The sequence below is a fragment of the Nipponia nippon genome, unplaced genomic scaffold (assembly GCF_047370975.1).
Source record: "Nipponia nippon isolate SJK-2023a ecotype South Korea unplaced genomic scaffold, ASM4737097v1 scaffold_12, whole genome shotgun sequence".
In the NCBI taxonomy this organism is placed as follows: domain Eukaryota; kingdom Metazoa; phylum Chordata; class Aves; order Pelecaniformes; family Threskiornithidae; genus Nipponia; species Nipponia nippon.
In genome coordinates this window covers 12,310,955-12,337,320 of record NW_028262313.1, presented here as the reverse complement: position 1 = coordinate 12,337,320, position 26,366 = coordinate 12,310,955, and the positions used below count along the sequence as shown (strand labels likewise).

At 47.9% G+C, this 26,366-nt stretch overlaps 1 protein-coding gene across 2 annotated transcripts in view; it reads right to left on the bottom strand.

Annotated features, from left to right (window-relative positions):
* Positions 1–747: 747 nt before the first annotated feature.
* LOC104015362 (gamma-aminobutyric acid type A receptor subunit alpha3) overlaps positions 748–26,366 on the bottom strand; it is a 77,784-nt gene continuing 52,165 nt past the window's right edge. The window contains exons 6-10 of one of the 2 annotated variants that reach the window (XM_087748732.1): positions 25,319–25,401; positions 21,629–21,772; positions 19,816–19,968; positions 16,994–17,205; positions 748–9,223 (exon numbers count right to left, since the gene is read on the bottom strand). In XM_087748732.1, the coding sequence (XP_087604858.1) occupies positions 8,894–9,223; positions 16,994–17,205; positions 19,816–19,968; positions 21,629–21,772; positions 25,319–25,401 (922 nt within the window). In that variant the 3' untranslated portion in view covers positions 748–8,893. Of the gene's footprint in view, positions 9,224–11,638; positions 15,928–16,993; positions 17,206–19,815; positions 19,969–21,628; positions 21,773–25,318; positions 25,402–26,366 lie in introns of those variants that run through there. The other variant, XM_087748733.1, reaches the window with a different exon arrangement.

The window sequence follows — 26,366 nt, the reverse complement described above, 5'->3', positions numbered from 1 at the left end:
GTGGACCAAAGTGACAGTGGAGGCTGTTGTAACAGCTGAACAGCACAGCAGGGTGGGTTGCACTGCCCACAACCTTTCCTTGGCACACATTTGGTTTACCAGATGGCCAAAGACATTTGGGCTAAGGGCCTCCCTGTCCTTCTCCCCACTGGGGTCTCTTTAAGGCATGATTCAGCTGGAGAAGTGTATGTGGTGCGTTGGATAAACCAGCGTCTTGGCCAAGGCCTCTTCTGGTTGCCCCTAGAGCAGCAGAAAGCTCAATTCATGTTGTATATAGAGAAATGCCACAAAGAGCTCTACTGGAAAAGCAAAGTCTAACCATGGGCCACACACTGTGGGGAAAGAGCACACCTCAGGGTCTCCTTCTTGCCCACCCATCACCCCACCACCATACCGTCTTTGAGTTGGTTCCCAAACTCTCCAGCCAATCTGCCTTGAACGTACCTTGTACCCTCCACTCCCCTGCCATTGGAAGGGAAAGCATTTTAAACATGACACAATGGGAACCATGGAATATTTTCAAGCTCTTTTATTTTCCCCCAGAATATTTATTTTTTCATGGGTAGCTTGTCTGCTCATCACTGGGACAAACTCCCCAGATGTGCAGGTAGCCTGAAGACTGGCTCCCCAGGCTCCCCATCCCTTTGTTTGTCAACATGATTTGGCTTTGAGAAACAGACCAGGGAAAAAACAATGACACAGATTTTTTTAAAATATGAATTTTTATTTGTTTTGATTGGAGTTTGAGAGAGTGGGTAGAGTGGAAAAGCAGAGTGATTTACTTCAGTGAAGAGGTCTAGTCCCACCTTGTGTGTTAGATCGGGAGGTTAGTATGTGGTCAGAAGAGTCCTCCTCTGCCACTCAGCTTACTGATCTTACTCATGTAGTTCTTGTTTCTGATGTTTTCTAATCTCTCTTCAGAACTTCACTGTAATTTTTTGAGACATTTTTCTGTTGCTTTAACTTATTGAAAAAGCTAAAAGCTGAAAAAAAAAGCAGGACTCAAAATCCTGCCAATTAGAATGGGCAATTATTTTTTTTTCCAGCAAAGGTTGAAAAATACGATTCGAAAATACAAACAGGCATTGAACATTGCACAAAAAAGCATTTGAAACACAAATCTCAGAGAGAGAGAGAGAGAAGAAAGGTCACAGTTTCCGTGAGAAATCCTTTAAGAAAGTGGCTACCAGCTAGTCAATAGAGAAAATAAAGTCAACAAAAAATTTTAAAAATGCATTTTTTTCTAGTTGTTAATTATTTACAGCTGTAATAACAGGATTGTCATGCGTTAAACTGCTGCCAGATAGATTCTTTCTCATAGTAGAGTAAAAAGAGTCTCACAAGATGGAAAACAAAGCAGAAGACAGACCGGGGCACAGACTGAACCTGAGGCAGTGAAAATGAGCGTATTCTCCAGCGATTTGTTGTGGTGTGCTCTTTCCCATGATGGGCTGCCCTAGCATGATGCTAATGCAGCTTTCCCTACCCTGGGCACCAGGCCTGCAGCTAAAGAAGCAGCAGGTGCCCTCACCTTCAGATAGGACATTCACCTGCGGCTATCCCCATGTCAGTCGACAGTGAAAATTTAGTTGATGAAGGGATACTTGTGGCCACCTGACTAGATTTGGTGGGCTGAGAAACTCCCTCATGACAACTGAGAGGAGCCCTTCGACTCTAAATACAGCCTGGCAGAGGCAATGTGGCAATGACTCAGGTTTCCCCACTCTGCCCCTACTTTTTTGTGGTTGCAAAAATCAAATCATTCAATGTATGATTGCTGTTACATTTGCTGGGTGCCCTGCAAAAAGACAGGAGAAATCGACAGACTTTTCAGGGGAAACAGAGTGCTGCTAGCAGGGTAACATGAGCCAATGGACTTATCAAATTGACAGGACCTTCAAGCAGCAGTGAAGAGTGAAGAGCCTTCGAAGACGGTGGGAGCATCCTGGCTCATGTAGCAAACTTGGGACCAGGCTTTCCTCTCTAGACAGATGGATCGTTAAAGCTGTGTACAGAAGAGATCTGCACTGGTGGGGACTGGGACAGTGGGGAATAGGAAAGAGTAGCTAGAACATCCTATTTTGTCCTAGAGCTTCATGAGCAAAACCCAGCATAACCCCGCTTGTGGGGTCAAACATTAGGACTAATCCAAGCTTAAGGCTCTCTGCTGTTTAAAGCAGCACAGATTCCTGTGGTGGAAGGCAGGCATAGACCCAGAAAGAGGACTGGCTTTGTTTGCTTATGGGTGGTGACATCCTTCATTCTCATGGTTGGGACACCACAAGGCACATGCAGCGATCGCTGCTCCATGAGAGCCTTTCTCCAGCAGCAGAGGAAGGAATATAGGAGCTACGAGTGCAGTTGCAGGATCACTGCCTAAATGTTTCTCCTAAGACAGGGGGCGATGAAGGGGTGACATTAAGAGAGCTGACGCTGGGTACCATTGCTAGGGGCTGCACACTGCTCACTTACTGTGGCCCCACCACTCACGGGCTGCCCAGCATCTGTCTTTGGTCCTGCTTGTGCTGAGGTGAGATCAGGTGTGCGTCCAGGACGCAGTGGCAGCAAAGGTCCATGCTTTTGCTGACCTCTCCCACAATTAGCACATAGTCACGTATCATCACATCCTACCTGGGTGAGCAGCAAGCACTTCCCTTTGCTTTCCAGAAGAGCCGAAGCTGAAGCGCAGCCCCTACGTACAGTATTCCTCTGCCCAGGGACAGCTGGAATGGATCCCACCAGGTTCTGTGCTCCCTCCTGAAGCAGGCTCAGGATGGAGACGTCACACTCTTTTGCAACACTCAGCTACACATTCCCTGGTTGTGCTATGGGGTGAGGACTAATTGCTTATGGCATTCAGCTGTTGAAAAGCCATGCTGCCTTCCTGGGAACATCCTACTGTCCGGAGCAGGACAAAGGCTATGTTGGAGAAGTTGTGACATTTGGGACTAAATTTTCCTGAAAGGTGCTGGGCAGCGCTGCCAGCAGTGACCTTGGTCCAGGCAGCAAGCCTGCACCGAGACCCCAGAGTGGAGAGAGGCTCTTCTCCCTTGCTCCCTTTGTTCCCTGTGCCTCCCAAAGCCATCTGAGGACGAGTGGAGAGGGATGCACCTCCTTCCAGAAGATTTAGCAAAGAGAATGAGAAGGAAGTAAAATAATTGAAAGCAGACATTTTCTCTTTCAAAGAGAAAGAGATTTGACTTTTAGATATAAAGAGTTTGTGAGCATAAATATACACACACATACACGCGCATATATATATATATATATATATATATATAAAAAAACCTTTGGCTGACTGAACAATAACAAGGTCAAACAGTAAGTATTTATACCTGGAAGCCATCAATCTCATCTGTGCTGTGGCCTCTTGCCAAAAATGCCTTCAGGAGTAGTTTAGCTTGATATGGAGAGAGGATTGGTGATTTTTGTTTTTTTTTTTTCTCCCTACTTTGACATTAATAGAGCATTTGTGTTTTCTTGAATGTGCCCCTCGCCCTGGCCGAGCCCTCCCCACCCCAAAGACCCACCAAGGAGGCAGGGAAATGTTTTTCTCCTATCTGCAAAATCCACACAGATATTTCATTGGGTGGGTCAAAGTGTGGCCCCAGAGAGGCATACAATTTGGGGAAGAGGGCCTGGAGTGAGGGCTGGCTTGACACTGCATGCTGTGATGGTCCAGTCCCATGGCCCCATGCTGGCTCTCCACCACCCCCAGAACCAAGCATGTGGAAGGGGGGCACTAGCATGTCCCTGCCAAACCATTCCCCAAGGGAGCCCATCGGGACCTGCCTGGTCCTCTCCTGCTCATGGCATGCCCTGGCAAGCTGGGAGAGCGCAGTACCTGTCCCCAGTAGCCACTCGCCTTTGACCGTGATCCTTCTTTTAACAGCAGTGTGTGTTTAACTGCTCTGTTCCTCCAGCAGCTGCAAAGAGCACTGCAAAGAGGCCGTTTCTACAGCACCCTCTGGGGGAGGCAACAGCTCCAGGTTTCTGAAGGTCTCAGACAGGTTCTTAGCAGCACAGAGGGTCTTCCCATGCGAGGCGATCTGAAGCAAGAGAAACTCCTTCCTGATATGTGGTGCAGCCCTATAATACTCCCCAGGTGATGGCTGAAAGGAATCCAAGATATGGACAGAAAAAATCAAGGCAGCAGATGAGAAACGAATGCACCTTGTGTCCATAGGATAGGCTTGCAGAAACAGTCTGGTCCTGACCTTGTTTGCATGCATGGCTTGTGTCTGGGAACAGCAAGCATGGGATCTGCTTGTACAGGGGATGTCCTATAGCAAACGAACTAGGACCCTGCCAGTGCCACCGACCTGGCGGGGATCAGGACGGGGGTGAGCTGTGTTGGCCACAACACTTGTCTGTAAAACCTAGGGAGTGGCAAAGCAAGCTTTGCTTATGTTGAGCTCGGTGCACAGGGGAGAACCAGGAAGCTCTCTCTCGATTGTCACAGTCCTGCTCGGTGATCTTCAAGAAACTTTTGAGATGTCGTATGGGGGTAACTCCATTAGCCCTTTAGAAGAAAAGGTGGCACTGAAGGACCACTTCTCCCCCATCCCTCTCATGCCACCCAGCAGAAACGTCACAGCACTAATGCAGCGCTTGCAGCCACCACGCACTGCCTTCCCTGCCGCCTCAGGGGTGCGGAGCTCCCAAAGGCCTCACTGCTTTTGCCCATGTGCAGTTTCAGAGGAGGGAAGAGGCAAGCTGCCAGTGCCAAAATGTCCCTCTGACATTTTCAGGAGGAATGCAACTGCAGGCTTGGACTGCACTGTGTGTGTCCCAGGTGGTGCAAGCTACAAGACAGGAGCGCGGACTGAACACATCATTTTTATCACCCTCAAAGACTTCTAATTCCTGCCTGAGAGACTCTCATCAAGTCAGGGAAGCTTTGGGCCTTGCCAGAAGAAAAGAAACATTGGAGTATTGAGGTTCACAGCAAAATGAAGTGCCCACTCTGTGCATAACTGTGGATTAGACTATCAATGGCCACATACAGATCTGTTCCTGTACAGGACCAATTATAAAAATGAGCCCTTGGATACTAACACGGCAAGCAGTAAACCCCAGTAACTGATGGTAGGTTAGCTCTGGCCCAGCATGCCCTTAGAAGAAGCCCCCATCAGCAGGGAAGGAAATGTCCCAATTTGAGCCACTGACATTTAAAAAAAAAAGAACATTATCTTCACTGTGATGTCTGCTGGCAGGAGATGTTAAACCACTTATTTATAACTATCTTCCCAAAATGCTTCCCTGCTTGGAAGCCAAACTACAAATCCTGTTTGGTTTGTTGCCTTTAACCAAAGGATGCCGGTATTTCTGCTTCCAGCTGGCAAAAAGACTCGGAGCCAGTGCCAGGCTTTGGTGGGAATAGACTTGGCTTTCAACGCGTGGTAACACAGACCCAGGAAGGCAGCCTTTTATCAGGCAGAGAGCAAAGTTTTTGTAGTCAGGAAGAGCAAAGATGAGCCAGCAGATGGGTGTCACCGGCAAGCCAGATTGGTGGGCTGTGTCCTGGGGAGGGACAAGAGTCTCAGCATCACAGGGAGGGAAGGACTGGGGGAAGAGATAGGCAGGAGATTCACCCCGACAGTTCGGTGAGACAGATCAGATCATCTGCATGAAGGGAGGAGGCTCGGATGCTGCCCCGATGCTGTGCCCAGCACTGCAGAGAGGTCCAGCTCCAGCACCTTGAGCATCACCCTGCTGCACTGAGCCTGTGTGGCCCGGGGTGAGCAGCAAAGGCAGCACCTGTGGGTGCTTGGGCTGCTGAGAAGCCAACGGTAAGACCTGATAATTTATGGAAAGCTCTATGAAGCAGGCACCAACAGACACAGTAACATGTAGCGAGGCGATGAGCAGCAGGACGTGGCCCTCAGGGTAGAGGGGATTTTGGGGAATGCCCAGGCTGGCAAAGGAGACCACCTCTGTGCCAGGGCTAGCTCAAGTCAGCTAAGTCACTGGATCCCATATTTAAACTTGCCTTTGATGTAATTTTATTAGTAAACACAATATACTCTTTGTTACCATTTTATTGTGTGTGTTTTACTTTTTATAGGGTTTCTATTCCATTCACTTAGGCCTGAGTATTATAGTGACATGAAGGTTTTTTTATGATATACACTTCATCTAGCTTATTTAAGAAAATGACATCCAAGTAGTTTCCAAAACACATAGCCTCACGGCCGGTTAGCATAGCACTTCCCGCTGGAAAGCCCAGGGAGCAGAAGGGCAGCAGCAATGGCACTCGCTGCTGGAGGGGATGGGGCTGGCGTGGAGGGAGAACAGGCGGCCTCGGTGGTGAGGGGTACGGGGCTGTGGCGGGGCAGTGCTGGGGCGGCCAGGCTGTCGGAGCGGGGTAGCTGCAGCAGCAGCAGACAGCCAGTGCCAGGAGGAACCGGTTGCCCCAGGTGCAAAAGCAGTCAGGATGTCCCCCCTGCCTGGCAGAAGGGCTGGGGATGGTGCACCCTCCCTCTGCTTCTCCAGCCCGATGCTGGATGCAAAGGGGGAGAGCTCCCAGGCTTTCCCCTCCTCGCCACCCAGCAGGGAGCCCTCGGGGATGAAAGGCACTGTGGAAATGTCATGGGTGGTTTGGGTATGGATGCTGGGGGGAGGATCGGGAAGGAGCTGGTTTTCTTAGCATTGGCTTGGGGGGGTTGCCACCTCTTTCCCAGTGCTGCCTGCTGGTGTGGATGCACTCGTGGACTGAACGCACCGGGGGCTGAGCTAAATGTCTCGGAGCTTCTCTCCTCACCACAGCTGTAGGCAGGGGGAGCGACTGCACTGCTGTTGAGCCAGCAAGACTGGTAAGGGACCGGCAGGACATGCACCAATGCTACCCACGCTGCAGGACAAAGTGCCCTGGCCTTTCCCGCTCTGTCCTGCCATCCCCATGGATATTCCAGGTGGGGCAAATCCTGTGACTTTTGCTCAGCCCCGCTCCTGCAGGGGGAAACTGAGCTTGGCACAGCGGCTCAAAGCAATGCTGAGGACACTACCCTGGGGGTGCTGGGGCCTTGGCCTGGCTGCATGCACCCGAAATGTGCTGGGGGCAGCTCAGGGCAGGCAGCTGGAGGGTCAGAGGGAGGCCCAAGAAAGAGAAGGTGCCTCCCACCCTGGGAGCAGGGCTGCTGGCAGGATCAGTGCTGCCCACAGGCTGGGGACGGGAACTCACCAGGCACAAGATGTCCTTCCTTGTAGCAGGACAGTGTGTCCGTGGGTCCGGGCACCAGGGAGGGGGGACAGATGGCTTTGATGCCACCATCTTGTGCTGCTGTTCAGAAGGGGACAACCGTTGGTTTGTGTCCTTGACTGTGGTGATCAGGAAAGGAGAAAATGCCTCTCTCCAAGGCACTGGAGGGCTTTCCTTGGAAGAGTGTGCAGGTGTTAGAGTTGGGTCTTATCTCAATGGCTTTGTGGGATGGCACCTGGCTCACATGGCTCTCCGGGACAGCAGTATCACCTTGCTGTTTCAAAGAGCCCCTTCTGCTGTTCTCCCGTGGTGCTGAGGATGCTCAGCTGCATCTGTTCACCAGGGGCAGGGAGGTACCTGGGGACGGACTGTCCCCTGACTCACCCCTACAGGTGGCATAGTGGCCCCTGGTGTGTCCCGCAGGAAACAGCCTGCACCTGGGCTACCTGAACCAACATCACTGCTGCTCTGGTACACCGGAGCAGGGATGTGCCATGAGCTGGACTTCCCTGGGCTGTGCTCCTCCCCATCAGTGTGGCTTACCTGAGAGGTAGGGGCTTCTCTGCCTAAATTGACTCGCGAGCAGTGAGATACTACTGTGGGCTGCTGAATAGCCAAAGGAAGATGAATGGGAAGCTGGAAGAAGGGGCTGGCACAGAGAAGAGATCCCAAGAAGGATAAGTGGATGGGGCCAAGAGAAAGTGATAAACCACCCATCTGAACACAAACTCTATGGCTTCCAGTCCTGATGCTGAATGTATGTGGCCTCACAGTTACTATCATCTCCTTCAAGGCGTTATAAAGCTCCTCTCTGGACTTCCTGACTGACCCTGAGAAAAATTATTTCTCTGGTAGGAACCACTCCACCCTCTAACATGAATTGCCACAAGAGTGGAAGATGGCAAACAGACAAGACCTTTCTCACCCGTTCTTGTCTGGGGAGAGATATGGAAGAAACCAGCAGCTGGGTTTGGTAAAGACAGAGAGGAAGAAGCCCTGTAGATACCTACAAGATGCTGCCACCCTGTTCCACCCCTGCAATGGCTCCACTGACCACAGCAGTGGTGGGTTCGCCCCCAGCAGGCACTGGGCTACAAGCTGGCCCATGCCACACTGCTCTCTCAATGGACCAGCTCACCTGCATCCACAGCCCAGGGAGTACAACCTAGCACAAAGCGCCAGGCATTGAAGAGCAACCTGGCTGGCTGACTGACTGACTCTGGAGGCCTCCACAGCCTTGAGCCCAGGCCACCAGGAACATCCACCATTCTAGGGCAGTCCATCGCAGAAGAGGAGGAGGGGGATGGACCGCAGCAGCAGCCCCCAGCAGAGCAGAGCGTGGAATGGCAGTGGCATGCAGACTGTAGGAACAGCAGGAGGTGGAGGAGGAGAGATGGAAACACAGGGTGACTTGGACAGATGGGGGACATCAGAGTCACGATGTTAGAGGCACAACTTGTTATCATCCTTTTTTTTTTCTTCCTTTCGTCATCAGAGACAAAGTAAAATGAAACTAAAGTATATGGGATTAAATTAAAAACACAGTTTTGTTTACATTATAAAAGAATGATCTAATACTACTACTAATAATATCAAATGAACAATAATAATTAAACAAAACAGGAAAGAAGAAAGCCCTGGAAAATTCCTGCCTGGATGGTGCTCACTGATGGAAGGTTTGTGTGACTGGTTTTATTGTTTGGGGATCATTCCCTTGATAGCTGACTCCCGGTTTACGTATGTGGCCCAGTAGACTAAGTTGAAAATGGCAAAGAGGACTGGAAAGACGATGCGGGACATCTTGTCTACCTTGCTGACGCTGTTGTATGTCTTCTTACTCTCTGGGAGCTTCTCCTCTATGCGGGGCATCTTGGGGGGTACGTTGGTGGCAGTAGCAGTGGCAGCAGCACTCTTGGAGATGGTGGGCAGGCCAGGGTCCTTCGCAATGTTGAGAGCATATGTGGTGCCAACAATGTTGTAGGTGTTGTTGGTTTTCTTCGCCAGTGCCACTGGCTCTTTTTTCTAGGGAAGGTGGAAGAAAAAAACATAATAGAGATGAAGTGACTGTAGATTTGCATGGAGAACATTTTGTCCTCTGAGTTTACCTGCTTGCCCGGATGAGAAGATGGAAAAGGGTGCAAGGAGCAAGAGACCAAGAAGAAGGCATTGTGGAAGGGAAGGAAGATGTGGTGAGAAAATGGCCAGAACCCATTAACATCTGCCACTTGAGGGCTGCTGGAGCACAAGGACATGCTGGACTAGGGTGGATCAGCTACTTTGTGTAAGCCTGGCATGCAGCACGAAGAGGTCCTGGCCTGGCAGCTAGGTCGTGCTGCAAGTCAAATAACTGAAGCCACATAGCTGGGTTTGTAGCATCCTTGCAGCCCCTTAGATGAGAGTAGTGGTATAAAAAGGCATGTGCAGCTGCACTCAAGCAGTAGCTGCCCCAGATGGGTGACTCCTTGATTGGCCGAGTGCTGCCAGGTCTATGTTGCATATTGCCAAGTCAGTATAAGTGAATGCAGTCTGAGACCATACAGACTCCTTGTTTTCTCTCTCAACTGGGCAGTGTTATTTGTTGCATGTGAGGTTCAGCCACGGAGAGATGATGCAAGAATGTAGTCTTTAGAAAAGAATGATACCCGGTGTGGTCATCCTGGAAGAACTTGATTTTCTGCTTTGCTGGCCTGCTTCCTGGGTCAGGTGAGAGAAGGAGACATCACAGAGGATTATAGTTCTATTTTAAAGCCAGTGGCTTTAAGAATGTGGGTGACAGCATCGCAATATTTTTGCGCCATATTACAAGGCCATATCATACACTGCCTCAGTGCCCTGAATACCTCACAGGAATACCTCACAATTTAACATCACAATGTCCAAAATGCCTCTGGGATCCTTTAGAGCACCTCATGACCTACCCAGGTAAAATACAGAACAGATGGAAGGCGATTGCACTAGCCCTGGATTTCAGGATTGCTTAACATGGCACTACAGGGCAGAGGGAAGCTTTTCATCTTGCCTTCATAGCCATGGGTTGCTGCAAATCAAGGGAGATAAGTGCATCCCTCCCACAAGACTCCAAGGACAGCTATGCAGTCCAGGCTGAAAGGAGGAGAGCCTGCATAGCAAATGACAAAAGAGGCACTTATGTGTCAGACATGATGTACTGAAGGATGATGGAAGATGCTAAAGACAGACAGTTCAGATGTTAATGAAGATGAGTGGAAGGGAGACGGGGCTAGGAAGTCAGGATAGGTGTTGCCTCCACTCTGGGGTTCTTCCTGTTGCTGTCAGGTACCTGAGACCAGCTGCACTGTAGACCATATTGTATAAAGCAATCCAGGTCTACCAAGAGAAGCCCATTGAATGAAATTTATTTGTATGCAGACATCAGGCACCCTACACATCCCAGTGCTCATGTACTCCATCCATGCAATGTCCACTGTAATTACACCAAGAGCCAGCGTTAGACACAGCAATGACTCGTGGTGGGAATCTAATATCTCAGCTCAGAACAAGGTGTGACTTTGGATCTCATTTTCTATTCAAAAGCTACTGAAACACAAAGTAAAGCTCACCCAGGCATTTCCCAGGGGTGCTTGGCATGGTCTTGCATGTACGTGTGAGGAAACCACATACAAAGTGACCATCAGGAGAAGGGGAGAGCGTGCAGCCAGCAGGACCTGTTCATCTCCCCACCCTACCCTGGAAATTGGTAGCAGGCAGCATCACTGGGTAGCACTGGGAGCTGGAAAAGGCCAGGTTTGCCCGGTCTGCTCTGCAGAGATACTCCAAGGGCTTTAGCTTTCATGCTGTACTTCCATTTTAAATGTGTCCACAATCACCATGGATATTTCTGGTTACCTTAGGAAATGAATTTTCCACAGTGATTTTCAGAGGGACACTAAAAGCAGACTTCTGTGCAATCTTTAAACCCCTCTCCAATAACATCATAGCCAGGCCTGCAGCCTCGTAATAATGCCAGCAAATACAGAAATTAACTTGCTGTTAGAAGGAGGTCTAAATGTCTTCAGACTCCAGATCAGACTAAACCACTGATCAGACCATATTCATAGTCTTTTATGGGAAAGGGTGTTATGATCTTTAATGATTAACTGAGCGACTCATTTCTGCAATTATTAGAGCCATGTTAACTTGGACCCCCTGCACCGGCAGTGAACTTTTCCTGCCAAAGAGCTGACAAGAAGCAAATAAAGGACTAAAGATATTTCACCTTCTAAAATATTTAAATATGCTTAAGTATGATTATTTATTAACACAGCTACAGGAGGTAATAAAATAATTAATAATCAGTAATGAAATGAAAAATAGATTGTTGTTCGCAGAATGTAATTTGAAGTGCACTGTGATTATTTTAGTATTAATCAGCCATGTTATTCATTACAGGAATAAGACGACTACAAGTGACATGACAATTTCAACCTGGCTAGCTTTTCCGCCCCAGAGCTTGGAAAGTGGATCCGTCTTGCCTGGTCAAAGGGATCTGAAAACAGCAGGCTGAAACCAAGGAAAGTCAGGCAAATAAGAGTGCTGTGGGTGGTGGTAGCAAGCTACTGCTATTAGTGAGATCCAGAACCCCCAGGCATCAACTTGGGCTTCTCTGGACCTCAGATCAGGCTGTTCAGGTAGTGCAGAGGCGCAGGGGCCTACAGCCAGGCCTTTCCCCAGCTGCCTATGGAGTCTTCTGCCCTGGTCAGAGCTGGTAGCCTGGGTAGCCTTTGGGAAGCATGCAGAGCACACACTGTCTACACTAAGGCACATGTGTGTGCTCTGGATGTGCTCTGCTCCTGAGATGTTCACCCTGAAGTTTACCGGGCTGTGCTTTATAAATAAGTGTTTCAGGCAAGATTTAGACAGTCAAACAAAGCAAAATGTGCTTCTTGCTGTCAGCTGCAAAGTAGCCCCCAGCCTTCCCCCTGCACCTTTATCTATGAGGAGTTCCACATCCTACTGAAACAGAAGAAAAGAGTGGAAAAACAGGAGGAAACCCCACATTTGCTTTGAAAACTTGTTCTATTTAAAATATCTATGTTGCAAAGTAATTCCTGGATTTATGGCCCAGTCTGGGCACAGGGAGACTGAACCACTGCACAAAGCTGTGCCTGCACTGCTCTCCTGAAGGAAAAGCTATGAAAGCTGGTCTAGAGATAAATATGTTCCCCGGATATTTCAGTCTGACAAGTTCTTACACAACACACATACTGGAAAATAATAGCATTTTTATTAAATATTCTTGTCTTCAAGCCTCCCTGTTGAGGAGCTAACAGCTGAACCTCTAAATTACGGGAACTACTGGTTCTACCTATGATCTGCTGGAAATTTAGTTCTCTGCACCTGCTCCTTGGCTACAAATTCGGGTTGGAAGCACTATCCTTCTGACAGGCCACTCTGAATGTCACCATCACTAATATCCGCAGTACTTGAGAAATGCAAGGTATCTGCCACTTGCCATTCTAAAGCAGTCACTTTAATGACCTCCGAACAGCTCTGGTCTCTGACATACTTGTATCCTATAATTCAAAGCTCAGTAACTGCAGTTGCTGTTCTGGCAAACATGCCACTCCTTCCTCATGCCAGCCAAAGTTCCCCTCTGCAGTGTACCAGAGACTTGATTCTATGAGAGAACAGCAGCAAAGTGTTTTACACTGAGACACCTGTACCCTGATCAGAGCCAAAGGCTCCGAAAAATGCAGTCTTGCATTAACAAGCAGACTACATCAATGCCAGGTTACTGTCAGCTGCTGGTGTAACCTTTGAAATCACTCATCCCTCCCATCTCTTCATTCAGATTATGTAAGACTGAGCCCAATGATCTTCTGCTCCTTGGATCACTCAGAGGTTGGATGGAGTCAATAACCAGCCCAACACACCACACAGATAGTGTTGAGAGAAAGAGGGTGAAATGTTGTCGAAGAATGATACATGGACTCTAGTGAAGATGCTGAGAACATAAATCACTTGCACAGGTGATTGCAAGTGCAGTAGGACAAAGGACATATGGGCTGCAGAGGATGGTCAGTAAGGGAAAGTCCCAGCAAAAACATATTTACCATAGTGAGGCAGAAAAAAAAGAGATGGGTCTGAACCACGCTGTGAGTCTGTAGGACTTCAAACTGGTTGAAAATGGTGGCCTGTCAAGGTTGGTTTTAGTTCCTCTGTGTTGGCAAGGAGGGTATTGAAACAAAGATGCCACAAATGGAAAGAAACAAAGGAGAAAGAAGAATGATTCCCAAGTGACCTGGATCAAGGGGCAAACTTCAGAATTGATGAGGAGTAGGTTGGACAAAAAGCTAGGCTTTACTCAGTCAGTGGAAAAGGCACCTAGTGCAAATGGCGAGCATGCCTGTCACTTCCAAAATACAAGAAAGAAAACCATGATGATCATATCAACAGAGAGGTTTGGAGGATGCTTTTTGGTGACTTTCTCTTAGTGAAAAGACATGTGAAAAGTACATAAAAAGCCTGGACCTAACCTTCTCACCATGCACTGCAGGATTATTGTCTTAAGGATGAGAAAGATAAAGATCCAGGACTATACCTCCATCCAAAGTGTGTTCTTCCTTGTCCTCATGTGTCTGACTGCAGCTACTTGTATTGTTTCTGTTGCTTCTTGCCTCCCAGGATTTTTGGGCAATGTCATACAAGCACAGACACAGATACAGATACAGAGCTAAATCAGATTTTATGCATAGACATTGCATTGCAGGCAGAAGTGGGTTTAAGTAAGTGTCTTCCAAAGATCCAAAGCATCTTCCATACTGAGGAACAGAAAACATGTTATTGCAGGGAACTCCTTGGTAAATGTCATCCTTGCAGATGAGTTTCCCAGTGGCGAAGTCACCATTAATGGCTGTCTCTCCAGATCTTCAGTGCAACAGCTGCTCAGGAAGTGACCTTGTTGGCTCCAGAGATGGCCACCCCTATGGTTGGGGTGGATGGGATGCAATGGATCTCACTCTGTTCAGACACAGTCCTTCTGTCCTGAAGTGGATCCTTTTAACAAGATATTTTGAGGATGCTGGAGATAGAGAGCTTTGCTGGCTACTGAAACCACTCATATTTCAATCTCTTTGGCCTCTCACTCTTCCCCAACTACTGCCATCTCCCACCTTCCTCCTGATGATGTTTATTTTTAAAAATCATCTTTACTAACAAGTTTTCCACATTGCATCCAGATACCTCTCTCCAATTCGATCTGCACCTCTAGGTTGGTTGCAGCCACTCTGCCATACAAAAAGACGAAATCCTTCATCCACAATTGGCAATTACTGGTGGCAGGCAGGAAAGGCTTGGAAGATCTTTGGGTCCAAGAACCATTAGTCAAATTTTATCAGAGTGCATGCTAAAGGGAGTTTTTGGTGACATCTATGGTGATATCTGCCTGCCTTTCCTTAGAGGAGAACTGCAGAGAATGTACAGAGTAGCTCCCAGCTAGAACCAGAACCCAACTATGGCTATAGCCAGAACATCCTCATGATCACTTATGATGCAGAGATCAGTGATTCACCAAGACCAACCCATCATGTTAGATTCTACATGAAAAAATGCCCTGTTCCCGTCTGAAATGATGGGTTGGATGAAGGGGAGAAAGAAAGAATGGAACCAGCCCTGAGAGAGTGAACATGCTGGGAGTGCCTGTCAGCAACCAGCAGCTTTTGCAAGGTAGTGATTTCTTTCAAATGGGATGGGAAGCATTGCTGATGCCTACATTTGAGATGAGGGAAGGGCTGATGCTTATTGATTTTTTTTTCATGTTCATACAAGGAAACAATCAAACCTGGAGTGAGGATCCTTGCCATCACATCAATAAAGAGCGTTCTTTTTGGCTGGGGGGAAGGCTCGCTAGAGACAAGGGCTCAGCCTGGGCTTGTCACTGGTAGTTTTATTTCTGGTACAAACACTTTAAAATGCCAAGAGCTATTCTTCCGTCTCCTTTTTCTTTTGTGGTTTCAACCACCTGGCTTGTCAATTGTTTCAAGAAGAGCTAATTAAAGGCTGAAACTGAGCCAATGAGGCACCTTCATTGCGTAGCAAATTCACTGCTTGGAAATATTCAATGGAATAAAGATGAAAAGCAAATATGGTGACACATCGTATTCCCAAACTCCCTAAAAGCCCACCACTTTTCAGGGAGCTCTCTGAGCTGCAGAGACCAGGAGTGGGTTAGCCTTCTAAGATAAAGATCGGGGTTGGCCTGAAAAAGCATCCACAAATTTGGAGTCCTTCCTGATTCTCCAGCCTGATACCAATTGCAGCAACCTCACAAACAGCACTCTCTCTGAAACATTCCTGCCCCTGCTTTGTTTTCTTCTTTGATTACCATGTGCACAAACATCCTGCATGCTCTTACCCTATTGTTTCAGCACTGTTAGTCTTGCAGTGTTGGGTCAATGAATAAATTAAGGAGCATGCTTCTTTTATAACAAACTGAAGCTTTTGAGCCTTTGCTGCTTTTTCGGCTATGCCCAGTTCACATAATTGCCCAAGGCTGTGTGAATCCTGACTTTGTGCTGATTTGCCCATCCCTGAAGGCACATGGTTGCTTTGAGGACCTGTTCTGATCCTTCGCTCATGCCAATGATCCGGGAAAGGCTTCTGTCATCTCTAGAGGCCAGATTAGCATTATTGTTCACGATGGAAGTGGAAGACCATCAACTGGCCTCCTCTGGAGCCTTTCTGCCATGAGTCTGTTGCTCAGACCACAGCTGCAAAAGCAAACAGATAGAGAGAGTCCAAGAAACACAACAGAGAGGCATTCAACACCCAGTGATGGCTGTGGTTCTCCATAAAGCCTCTGTTCTCCTGCTTTGACCTCCATACCAAAGAGATGACTGGCTGTTGTCTTCCCAAAAGTTACTGCAATTCTGCCAGGTATTTGCATAGAGCCCCACAACAATTTTAAACAACACATTAAAATGCAAAGGAGTAAAATATAAAGGCTCCAGAACCAAGAACAAGGACAAAGCTGATTTTCAAATTGATTCAATAAATATAAACAGTAAGCGATTTCTCTGTGCAGCCGAGATTAAATTAGCTAGGAGGGAGGGGGCATGAGCAGGGGTAGCAGTGGCTGTCAGGAAGGAAGCTGCCAGAGAGGCTGATCCCAAGCGAGAAGGGAAAACGTGGGTGATGCCAGGCACTAATTTACTGCCAGTTGCCGTTTCTGATTGCTTGCTTCCCACCCACCCTCTTGGCCCGAGCTTACAAAGCAGCAGCTGCCGGCAGCTGTGAGCAACAGCACGAGCATTAGAACCCCCCCCATCGCTGCACCATGCTTGCCCATGCCAGGGGAGACCTACAGTCAGGGATACCAGCCACAGGGGACACAGCAGAGTGTAACCGCCTCCATTGCCAAGGCTGGCATCCCATGGCAGATTTGGGTTTGTGTGACGTGCTAGCAACATGGAGCAGGGCATTTATGGGTTGGAGGGAGAAGAAAGGAGAGAGGAGACCACTGGCAGAGCAAGACCAAAAAATGCACACATTCATGTTTTCACCGGCAAATGGTCATGCAGGACAGCGGGAAAAGTGAGCAGTCATGCCTGGGTGTTTTTGTCCAGCTAAGCACAGAGACCAGCCCTCCAAGCCCTTCCTCCCTTGACCCTCAAGAACCGCTCCAGTCGAGACCTGAGCTGGGGACCCCAGTAAGTAGCATCCAGCCTCCTGGAGTGCTGCGGGGCTGCATGTTACCCACTCCTGTCCCCGGCGCAGCTCTCTCGTGCAGCGTTTCTTTACCACTCCCTCCTCCCTGGCCTTGGCCACGAGGCTGACCTTCATCTCCTGGGCCTCCAGCACCTTCTTGCCATCCCAAGCCCAGCTGCGCTTGGTGAAGTAGTTGACGGTGGCAAATTCGATCAGCGCAGAAAACACAAAGGCATAACAGACGGCTATGAACCAGTCCATGGCCGTCGCGTACGCCACTTTAGGTAACGAGTTTCTTGCGCTGATGCTTAGTGTGGTCATGGTGAGGACAGTGGTGACACCTGTGGAAACACAGCAGGGGACAAGGATGGTGTGAGACCATACCCTCATACACACACAGTTTCTCCTCAAACCACACAGTTGACATTTCCATCATGTAAATTTAGGAGCCAACCTCTAAGCCATGTGGCCCACATTCCCACTGTAATTAAGGGAGTCTTACCCAGCACAAGTCTGTGGTGCAATTCATAGAATAATGAAACAGTTCACGTTGGAAGGGAAGTCAGTTTGTCCAACCCTTGCTCGAATCAGGGCCAACTTCAGGTTGCTCAGGACCTTCTCTGGTTCAGTTTTGAATATCTCCAATTCATATAACCAATGGCAAACATTTGCATTAGGATGAGATGAATCTTCCCCAAACTCCATCGACTAGATCTCTGCTCACTATAAAAGAGTCCTAGCTCATAGGTAGGCACCCGCATTCAATTCCTCATCTAGTAGGGTAAGTTGCATGATGCTAGACCCAGCTCCCTCATGTAGAATATGCCATGATAAAGCCTCTGGTTGCTTTTGCAATAAAATAAAAATAATAAAATAACAGTAAAAAGGACAGCTAGATGGTTGCGAACTTCATGAAGGACCAGAAACTGGCCACTCATCCAATGTGGTTCTCTCAACATTTTGGAAATAGTGTCTTGTGACCTGCATGGATGGACACCTGGGGTCCTGGGTCCTGCCGGCACAGCCAGGCACCCGTCAGCGGCCCAAGTTGCCAGAATGAGTGTCACTATGATTTATCTTAAAAACATCATCTGTTGCAAAATGCCTTTTAAAGCTTTTTTTCATTAAAACAAGCAACCATTGCTATCCATTTTCCCCAATAATGTGCTTTTCAATTAAAAATGCATTAAAAACATTATAAAAATATTGACTAATTTTCACTTCCCTTAAGCTATACTCCTGGTAATTGAAGAGTTTCAATAATATCGTTGACAATACTTTCTGAGGGGAAAAAAAAAGGAATAAGCAATTGGAGTTCTCATTATTTTCTTAATAGGAAAGCAAGACAATTTGGGAGCAAAGACATTTTTCACAAAGGTAGGTTTTAATTTTTTGGTCAGCTCTTTCCTGCCTAACCTGAGCTACTACTCGAGGAATCCTGTCTAATTGCAAATCTCAGGATAACATAGGAGGGAATCAAATACCCTCAGAGAAGCGCTCACCCCTGATGTCAGGAGTGCAGAGACACTCCACAACCGATGCAGATGTAAGAGCCCACCTGGTGCATAGACAGACATGGGGCCCGAGTGTGTAGTCTGTGGGGTTTAGCTGCAAATGATGAATATGTGGATGAGTGAGGAAAGTTCATTGATGAACCTCTATATGCCTGACCTGGTTCTATTTTCCACGTGATTTCTGTCTGAGCCCGCCTTTTCCATTCTGCTAGATGAAAACACCAAAAACTCGGTGCTAAGGGGCCATATCCCCTCTTCTTCACTGTTATCACTGTTCAACACAGCTCCTGCAGTCTGGATTGCGCAAACCAGGTTGGTCACACTAACTACCCAGCTCCCCACAGCTGCACTTGACCCTGGGGACTGTTGTAGGATTTGCATCACCAGGCAAGGGAAGGCAACCCAGTGCTAATGGGGAGAAGCTGGGGTCAACTGTACATTTTAAAGCTTGTTCATGACCTACATTTCACAAGCCCTAGTGAACACAAAAACCATGATGCTTCCCTTCTAGTTCATTTAGGAGGGTGCAGAATCACCTGTGACCCTCCCTGCATCCCGTTCCAGTCCACAGCACAGGAACAAGGTCCAGGCTTGTGGAGAGGGTCCAGAAAGGAGGACATCAGCCTTGTTGGGTTTGCAGGAGTATTTCTATCACAACTCTTGCTTCAGAGAAAATGCTTCATGATCTTTGAAAAGACACCACTTTCTGTTCTTATTCAAAAACACGAGCAGGTGGTACCATATATGCCCTCTCTGCTTGGTGACTTTCGTACAATATACTCTCTGTTAAGCAGTATCTGCTGGGCACTGTTATTTCCAGGAAATACAATCCTGCAGCATCACACCTGGTCATGTGTGTAGACCCCGAACTAAAGGTCTTGGCAGGAAAGCACAAAACAATTCTGTTATTAAATGTTTGTAAAAGCTATTAATATATGTGTAATGCCAGCCTGACACTTTGCCTTTGAGAGAGGATCTGAAACCAGCTGAAGAAAATAATAACAATATATTTACCATGCATTTATACTGCCTCAGCCCAGGAACTTGTTATGTGGAGCTCTGACCAGGGGCACATTAGCAATTTCAAAGGTAGAGCTTTAAATGGCTCCCCATATACCTGTCCTCTCCTCAACAAAAAAGCCAATATAGATAAGCAGACACAGCCAAATGCATATAATTAGATGATCAATACCTTGATTACTGTTAATATTTATGGCTTGGCTTGTAGCAGAAACATGGACAAGAGTATTTTGCAGTGATTCAGTGGAAGCATGGGCACTGGGAAGACACTGAGAGTTATTCTGGGAAATGGCCAGCAGCTTCACTGATGCCGGTCAAGGCCTGGAGAAGACCAGCTCTGATGCTCAGCTATTTCCTGTCATTTGTATTGCCCTTCTCCCCTGACCTGAAAGGATGCCCCCAAGCTCCCAGACTCACCAAAAACCGTTCGGGCAGGAACGGACTCCCTGTTAAGCCAGAAGGAGACCTGGGAAAGGATGACCGTCATAATGCAGGGCAGGTAGGTCTGGATCACAAAGTACCCAATCTTCCTCTTGAGGTGGAAGTGTGTGGTCATGACGACATACTCCCCTGCAGAGACAGCCGGTTAGAGATGCTGAGCCACCAGTGCTTTCCAGGATGGGGCCAGCTGACCACCAATCCATCTCTAAACCACTAAAGATCTGTCCTGAACAAACTTTCAGGTTCTTAGATGAAATTGCATCGTGTGTGTCATATTGTTACTGCCTGGCACGCCCCGGTATCTTACAGTACTGCAGGCCACTCTAACAGCCGTGCAAAGGAGGGATGCATGCTGCAGCACACAGTCGGCACTGACTTTGCATGTCCCGCACATGCACACACAACTGCTGTGCCATGCCAGGCCTGTGCCTCAGTGTAGCCTGGGTGACTTCCACGTAGCATTTGTCCTTTCAAAACACTTCTCTGGAGACTTTAACTCACTGCAAAACAGTTGTGGGATAAAGGCAAACCAGTGCCAATAAACAACTGGGCAATAGGCTTTCCCTGTTTCACCCCAGGCGCAAGATGCCTCTGGGGGTCTCTCCTGACCCAGCTCCCATCCCTTTTCTGCTCCGACCTAGGGAACCATGTTGTGGGTAAGATCCCTTAAGCCTAGAAAAACCCTAACAGTGCTTCAGTAGGATTTCAGGACAAAGGATTTTATTTTCTCTGACAATCCTGAAAATATTCCACCTTTCCTCACTGTAACCATCTCAAAAATTGGGGCAAGTTCTGTCATTAAAGGTCTGGGCTGTAAATCAAAGAAGCAGCTGTCCCTATTTTCTCTCAATGCCCTATTCCTCCACTCAAAGCTTTGGATATTTTGTTGGATTATTGTGCCTTTTTGTTGTGAGCATGGCTCTGCTAAAACATTACACACAGGAGCCTTTAGCAGCTTTCTTGCCACTTCACGTTATTCATCCGTACATTTTACTACAACTTAAGTAGAGAGATGGGCCAGGTATTATGACATTTAGTTCCCTGGACTCCCCACACTTCCCCAAGGGAGGTGATATGAGTTGTTACAGACAGACACTATTAAAATCAAGTGCACCAGAGAGGAAATATCCTCAAATGAGAGAACTACTGGTGCATACAGAAGGAAAAAAAAAAAAAAAAGAAAAGGAAAAAAGAAAGATGAGACACACACATGAGATAACAGAAGCTATCAGTACCTGGATTCAGAGGGGAAGGGAGGAGCAGCAGATGGGAGAGAAAGATGATTAATATTGGTCATTAATCAGAGGAAACATTTGTTTGGGATAATCTTCTATTAGCTATGATAATATTTGTGTAAGCAGATGCAGTAAAAATCACACTGAACATTATGTTGCATCCACTTCCCCTGCCTGCAATGCTCTCCTGAGGGACTGGAAAGGGATCCAAGACAAATGAACCCACAGTACCCACAGCTGGGCAAGGTGGGGCAAATTTTCCATAAAACAGGTTATTTTTAGATGCTTGAAGTCAATTTTCTAGAGCGTATGGGTGATAAGACTCTTTCAGGGGAAAGACACTAAAAGCTAAACCCTTTACTGCCTCTTGGTGACTGCTCCAGATGTCCCCAGTCATGTTCTCCAACAGCACGTGGCTTGGGAAGTACTGTGATGATCACTGCCCACAGGCACTGCCTCTATAATTATGCCAAATCATGGCATTCAAAGCCTACGGGTCCATCTCATCTGACAGTGTGCTCAGCCCATGCATTGCGTTGTGGTCCCACAAGTACCTGTGCTGGATCGAACCATCTCTGTTCCAACAACATGGCCCAGCAGGTCATACTGGTTCAGGCGAGATCCACCCTTTGCTACTTCCACGGATTTATCCTTCCCCAGTGTCCAGGTGTATATCACCTCTGTCTTTGTGTAGGCATCTGTGGAGGAGAAAGAAGAATCAGGTTTGTGCTTCTGCCTGACCTAAAATATACCAAAATTAGCCTGTAGCCAAATTAATCCCTGCTGTGCATTCCTCAGAGCCACATGGCTGAGCACAGCCAAGCATGGCCAGATACCAAGGCAGTTCAGCAACTGTTAAATCAAATGAGCAAAAGGGAGCTGTGGTTTTCAGAAGGGAGCTAGAAGAGGGGGCAGAGCACTGTTGTTGAGACACACACTGTCCCCTTGACATGCTGACTCTGCAACGGCTGGCTCCAAGCAGAGACAAGATAGGAAGGCGTCCAGGTCAGCAGGCTGCTGGGGCAGCAGGACGGCCACAGCCCTGCCATGCCAAGGACTGGGAGAGTCATACTGGCAGCAGCTGGTGAGAAAGGCTAAACGTAAATGGGGTTTAATTTTAGGTTAAGGAGACAAAGCTAAAAATCTTTACCCTCACTCAGAAGCAACCCTCTCCAAGCCTCTCACCTTTGGAAGTGGTGTGCCCTCCCACCAAGATGCTTTTTCCCCTGCATGTGTTTGCCAGCCTCCAGGCCAATCCGCCAGGCAGCAAGGAAGGGCAGTGCTGAGAAAAGCCTGCCCGCACATCGCAAGAGAAACAGCAGGCAAGTGCCGCTGGACTGCTGCATGGGGTAGCGCCAGGCTCAGGACCAGGGCATCCTTCCAGGAGCTTCCAAGCTCCCCCCTCTGTCCCACCTGCCCAGCTCCTCATATGCAAACACCTCTTTCTAACACACAGAGTCACCATCACCCTCACAAGCTTTTGTGATGAAACCCCTGCTTGTCCTCATAGCTGCTCCCTTTCCCAACAGTGCCCACATGCTCTTGGTTTTGTCAGTCCTATGGTATCCAGAAATTGAGTCTCTCCAGACTCTACAAGGAGCTAAGTTCTACCCATAATGCCCAAGCTTCCTGTCCATACCTGCTCTACACCAGTTTTTTAGGCAAGAACAAAGTTCACTAAAACAAGGCTTTAATTCATTTTTACGGCCAGCTTCTCCTATTAAGATATTAAGGAATTCTTTGGCTGGGGTCAGGTCAAGCAGTGGGTCAGGTCTGCTACAGAAACGTCTCAGCTCCTGCTTTGTGGGAGATGGTGTCCGGAGACAACCAGATTTCTCTGATCTTTTTAAAACAACCACTGTTATCCCTGCACTGTAGACTTTGGCAAACCTGTTAAATACTAAGCAGGCGCTGTGCAAAGTGGGGGGAGTGGTTCTGATGATCAGCCAATGTTTCTCAGCATGACAGCATGCTGCCTAAGCACTTCTGATGTAGGCTGGCACCTCTCATCTGATGTGTAACACTCTGCTTTTCCAACCCTCCTTCCAGCTCTCAACATGCTTCTGGAGACCTTCATCCTCCTCTTCAGGCTTAGCTTTGTACAGCTCTGCCAATGCTCTTCCGCCTTGATGGGCAACACCTTCTGCTCTAGCAGTCACGGTTCACCCACCGCCACTCTCAGTCTACAAAGGAAACTTGTCCACAGTTTCATTTCCATCATCCCTGAAAATGCCATTGTCTACATATCTGGTTGTCTGGGACAGAAGCGTATCTGGTGTCACGTAGGCATGGCATGGATAGTTGGAACATATTTAATGCCATGAAACCATTCTGCTCAATGCCTTGCTTGCAATACAGTCTAGTCCAATCCAAAAAAGGACAGCTCTTTGACATTTAGTGGAGCTGGTAACTTCAGCAACATCTTCTGCTAGCCTGGTCTCAGACAGCTGCTGTACAAATGTCCTATGAGTAGCTTAGAAACAGTTGTTCTCTACTGCGTACATCCATCTTCTAGGGAGCACAATGATAGGTAAAGCCATCACCCTCACTGCACTTGGTCCAAGGAATGATGCAGGTGGGCAGCTGAAGCTATGTGAAATGCCTGATGCCCTTATTTCTCCTGCAAGCTCTCTGCCTTCCCTCTTTGGGTGGCTGCCATGGTGGCACAGGGACTGGAGGCCACTGACAAGCCATTCAGGTTGTGGGGATCACTGGAAGGTGGTCACTGAGGCAAATTCCGCTATCCCTTGAACAGCATGTGTCTGGAGCTGGCATTGTCTTTCTACTTACAAATCTGACCCACTCTAAGCTTCTTGCAAATGAGCAGCTTCCAGCTGTCGACGGCTTTTTGGTGCAAACACTAGTTCAATCCTACTCCAACACAGGAGAGGTGAGCTCAGATGCTATGCAGATGGATGCTTCAGAAAGAGCCGTACTAATGTTAAGCAGGTGCAGCTCTCTGAGCTGCTTGTGTCAAAACTCTCATTATTCAGAGGCCAAATCAGTAAAAACACGCAGAAGAACCCCAAAGGGTGTTCCAGCAGAAATATGCACATTAATCTCTTTTCCTCACCAAGAAACATTATAAGCAATTAGATGTGGAGTAATCTGCCTTCCTGCAAGTCTTGTAATAATCCCAGAGTTTAGGCCTGAGGTATGAGATTTCATATCCCTCCTCACAAGGTCAATTAACATTAATAATTCATCCTTCTCTAAGGCTTGCTATTTTACTGGCCTTAGTGATGTCTTGTGGCAATGAGTTCTACATTTAATTAGGTGCTGCCTAAGAAATAACTTTATTTTAGTAGTTTTGAATAATCCAGTTTCATGGACGCATTTTGTCATGAGGCAGAGGAGCAGATGCGCATGATAAACATGATTTCTTCTGGTGTCAATCAAACTTTTAAACTTTCTCCTTAGTTAACTCCCAAATGGCTACAGGAAGGAAGTATCAGTTTAGAAAGGTTGCAATTTCTCTGTTTTCTTAGAGTCTAAAAGGGAGATTACTGGTGGGGGCTCATTCTTTAGTTGGAGGTGGGTAACTCTTCCACCTAACGCAAACATAGATTGAGAGTGGTGCTCAGTTTGTTGGACCTGGAGCAGGCTGGGAACAGCTCTCAACTCACCAGCAGCCTGCAAATCTTCCCCTGGGTGTTGGGACTGAGATTCCCAGAGTTTCCAGGCCTTTTACTTGAGAGCAGCCTGCCTGACAGACTGAAGAGGAGCAAGGGGTTTGTAAGCTCCATTGGAGCATGGAGGCAGAGCAACCAGAGATTTCAGGCAGGAGTGATGTAGGGAAGCTGGACAGGACACCTAGCAACAGACACCACTGCTATCTTCCCAAATCTGTTCCCCCAGGATCATCTTGTGATGAAGGAAAAGCATCTCTGAGTTTTCCACCAATGCCAGTCTTGCTGAGGCAGAACGGAAGAGGCAGAGCTGCCCACCAAAGGCAGGGAGGACAATGGGAAGCTGCTCTTCCCACTTCCCTAATAAACTTACAGCAAAACCATAGGTGCCTAACCCATCCTGTGAGCCTGAATTCACCACAGATTTGCTTGCTACCCATTTCTGATGATACTAGGAATTGCATGTATGAGATACCAGAAACAAATTTTTGGTCACATTATCATTAGCAGTAATTCATAACACTGTTACTAAAATACTGGAAAACACTAGCCACACAAAGGACTGTTCTTTAGCTCTGTACCCACCTCCTTGCAGAGGCTGGTCAGGGTACTTACAGCTCCCAAATTTCAGCGGACAAGCATGCACATCCATTGGGAAGTCCTCCAGGTGCATGGGGCACTCTGCGTGAATCGTTAACCTACAAGACAAAACACAGGGCATGATCAGAAACACATGGCTGTGGAGGCTCCCACCTGGCCCTTCTGCCATGGCGTCTTTGCCCTGCATCCATCAAAGGCGACAAAGGCCTCAGTGCAGTCACTAACCTCTGGGTCTCTGGGCAGAAGGCCATCAGCTGTGGAGAGAACAGCAGGCGCACAGATCTGGCCACCTTTCCCGTTGTATAAACTCAACCCTACTGACTGAGTTCATCTTTATCCACTCAGCGCAGTCAGAAAATCTGCCAAAGCCCAGGACTTCTGTTTGTTTATGCACTGTGCACAAGGTGCTCATTAATGCCCGGGACCAGGGGACATCTCATGGACCATGCTGGAAAGCAGAGGGAAGGGGCTTCCAGGGAACATGGCCTGTTCTTCCCGGTGGTCTGGAAGGAGCCAAGGGCTGGCAGATTGTTCAGTCAGAAAGCCACAGCGCTACTGGGCTTGCTGAACAAATTCAGTCAGAGCCTTGAAGTTGCAGGTATGGCACCAGGGTACAACACACCCCTGTGCATGTGGGGCACCTCATCCCACCTCCCCCGGCTCTCCCCTTGCTGGTGGCACTGCAGAGGATGCTGTGGGCAGACGCAGAACTGCACGTCCTGGGGCTGTTTGGGGGGGTGCAGGAGAACTCATGCGCTTTACGCATCCACCAAATCCCAGTAGGATACCTCGTCAGGAAGTGGTTTTGTGAGGGAGGCACAACCATAAAAGCAGTATGCTGCAGAACATGGGGCCAGGCATAAAAGGATCCATTATAAAAGGCTCTAAAAAAGGTAGCTCTAAGCTCATGTTCCTTCCTGAAGTACTGCAAAGCCTGCAGCCTGGGGGTGGGGGGGAGCCAGGACAGAGAGCTTCCCAGGAGATGTCTCATACGATCCTCTCTGACGGAACCATTTGTAGAAAAAAGGACCCACTTCTGATGGCTCGGCAAATTAACAAATAA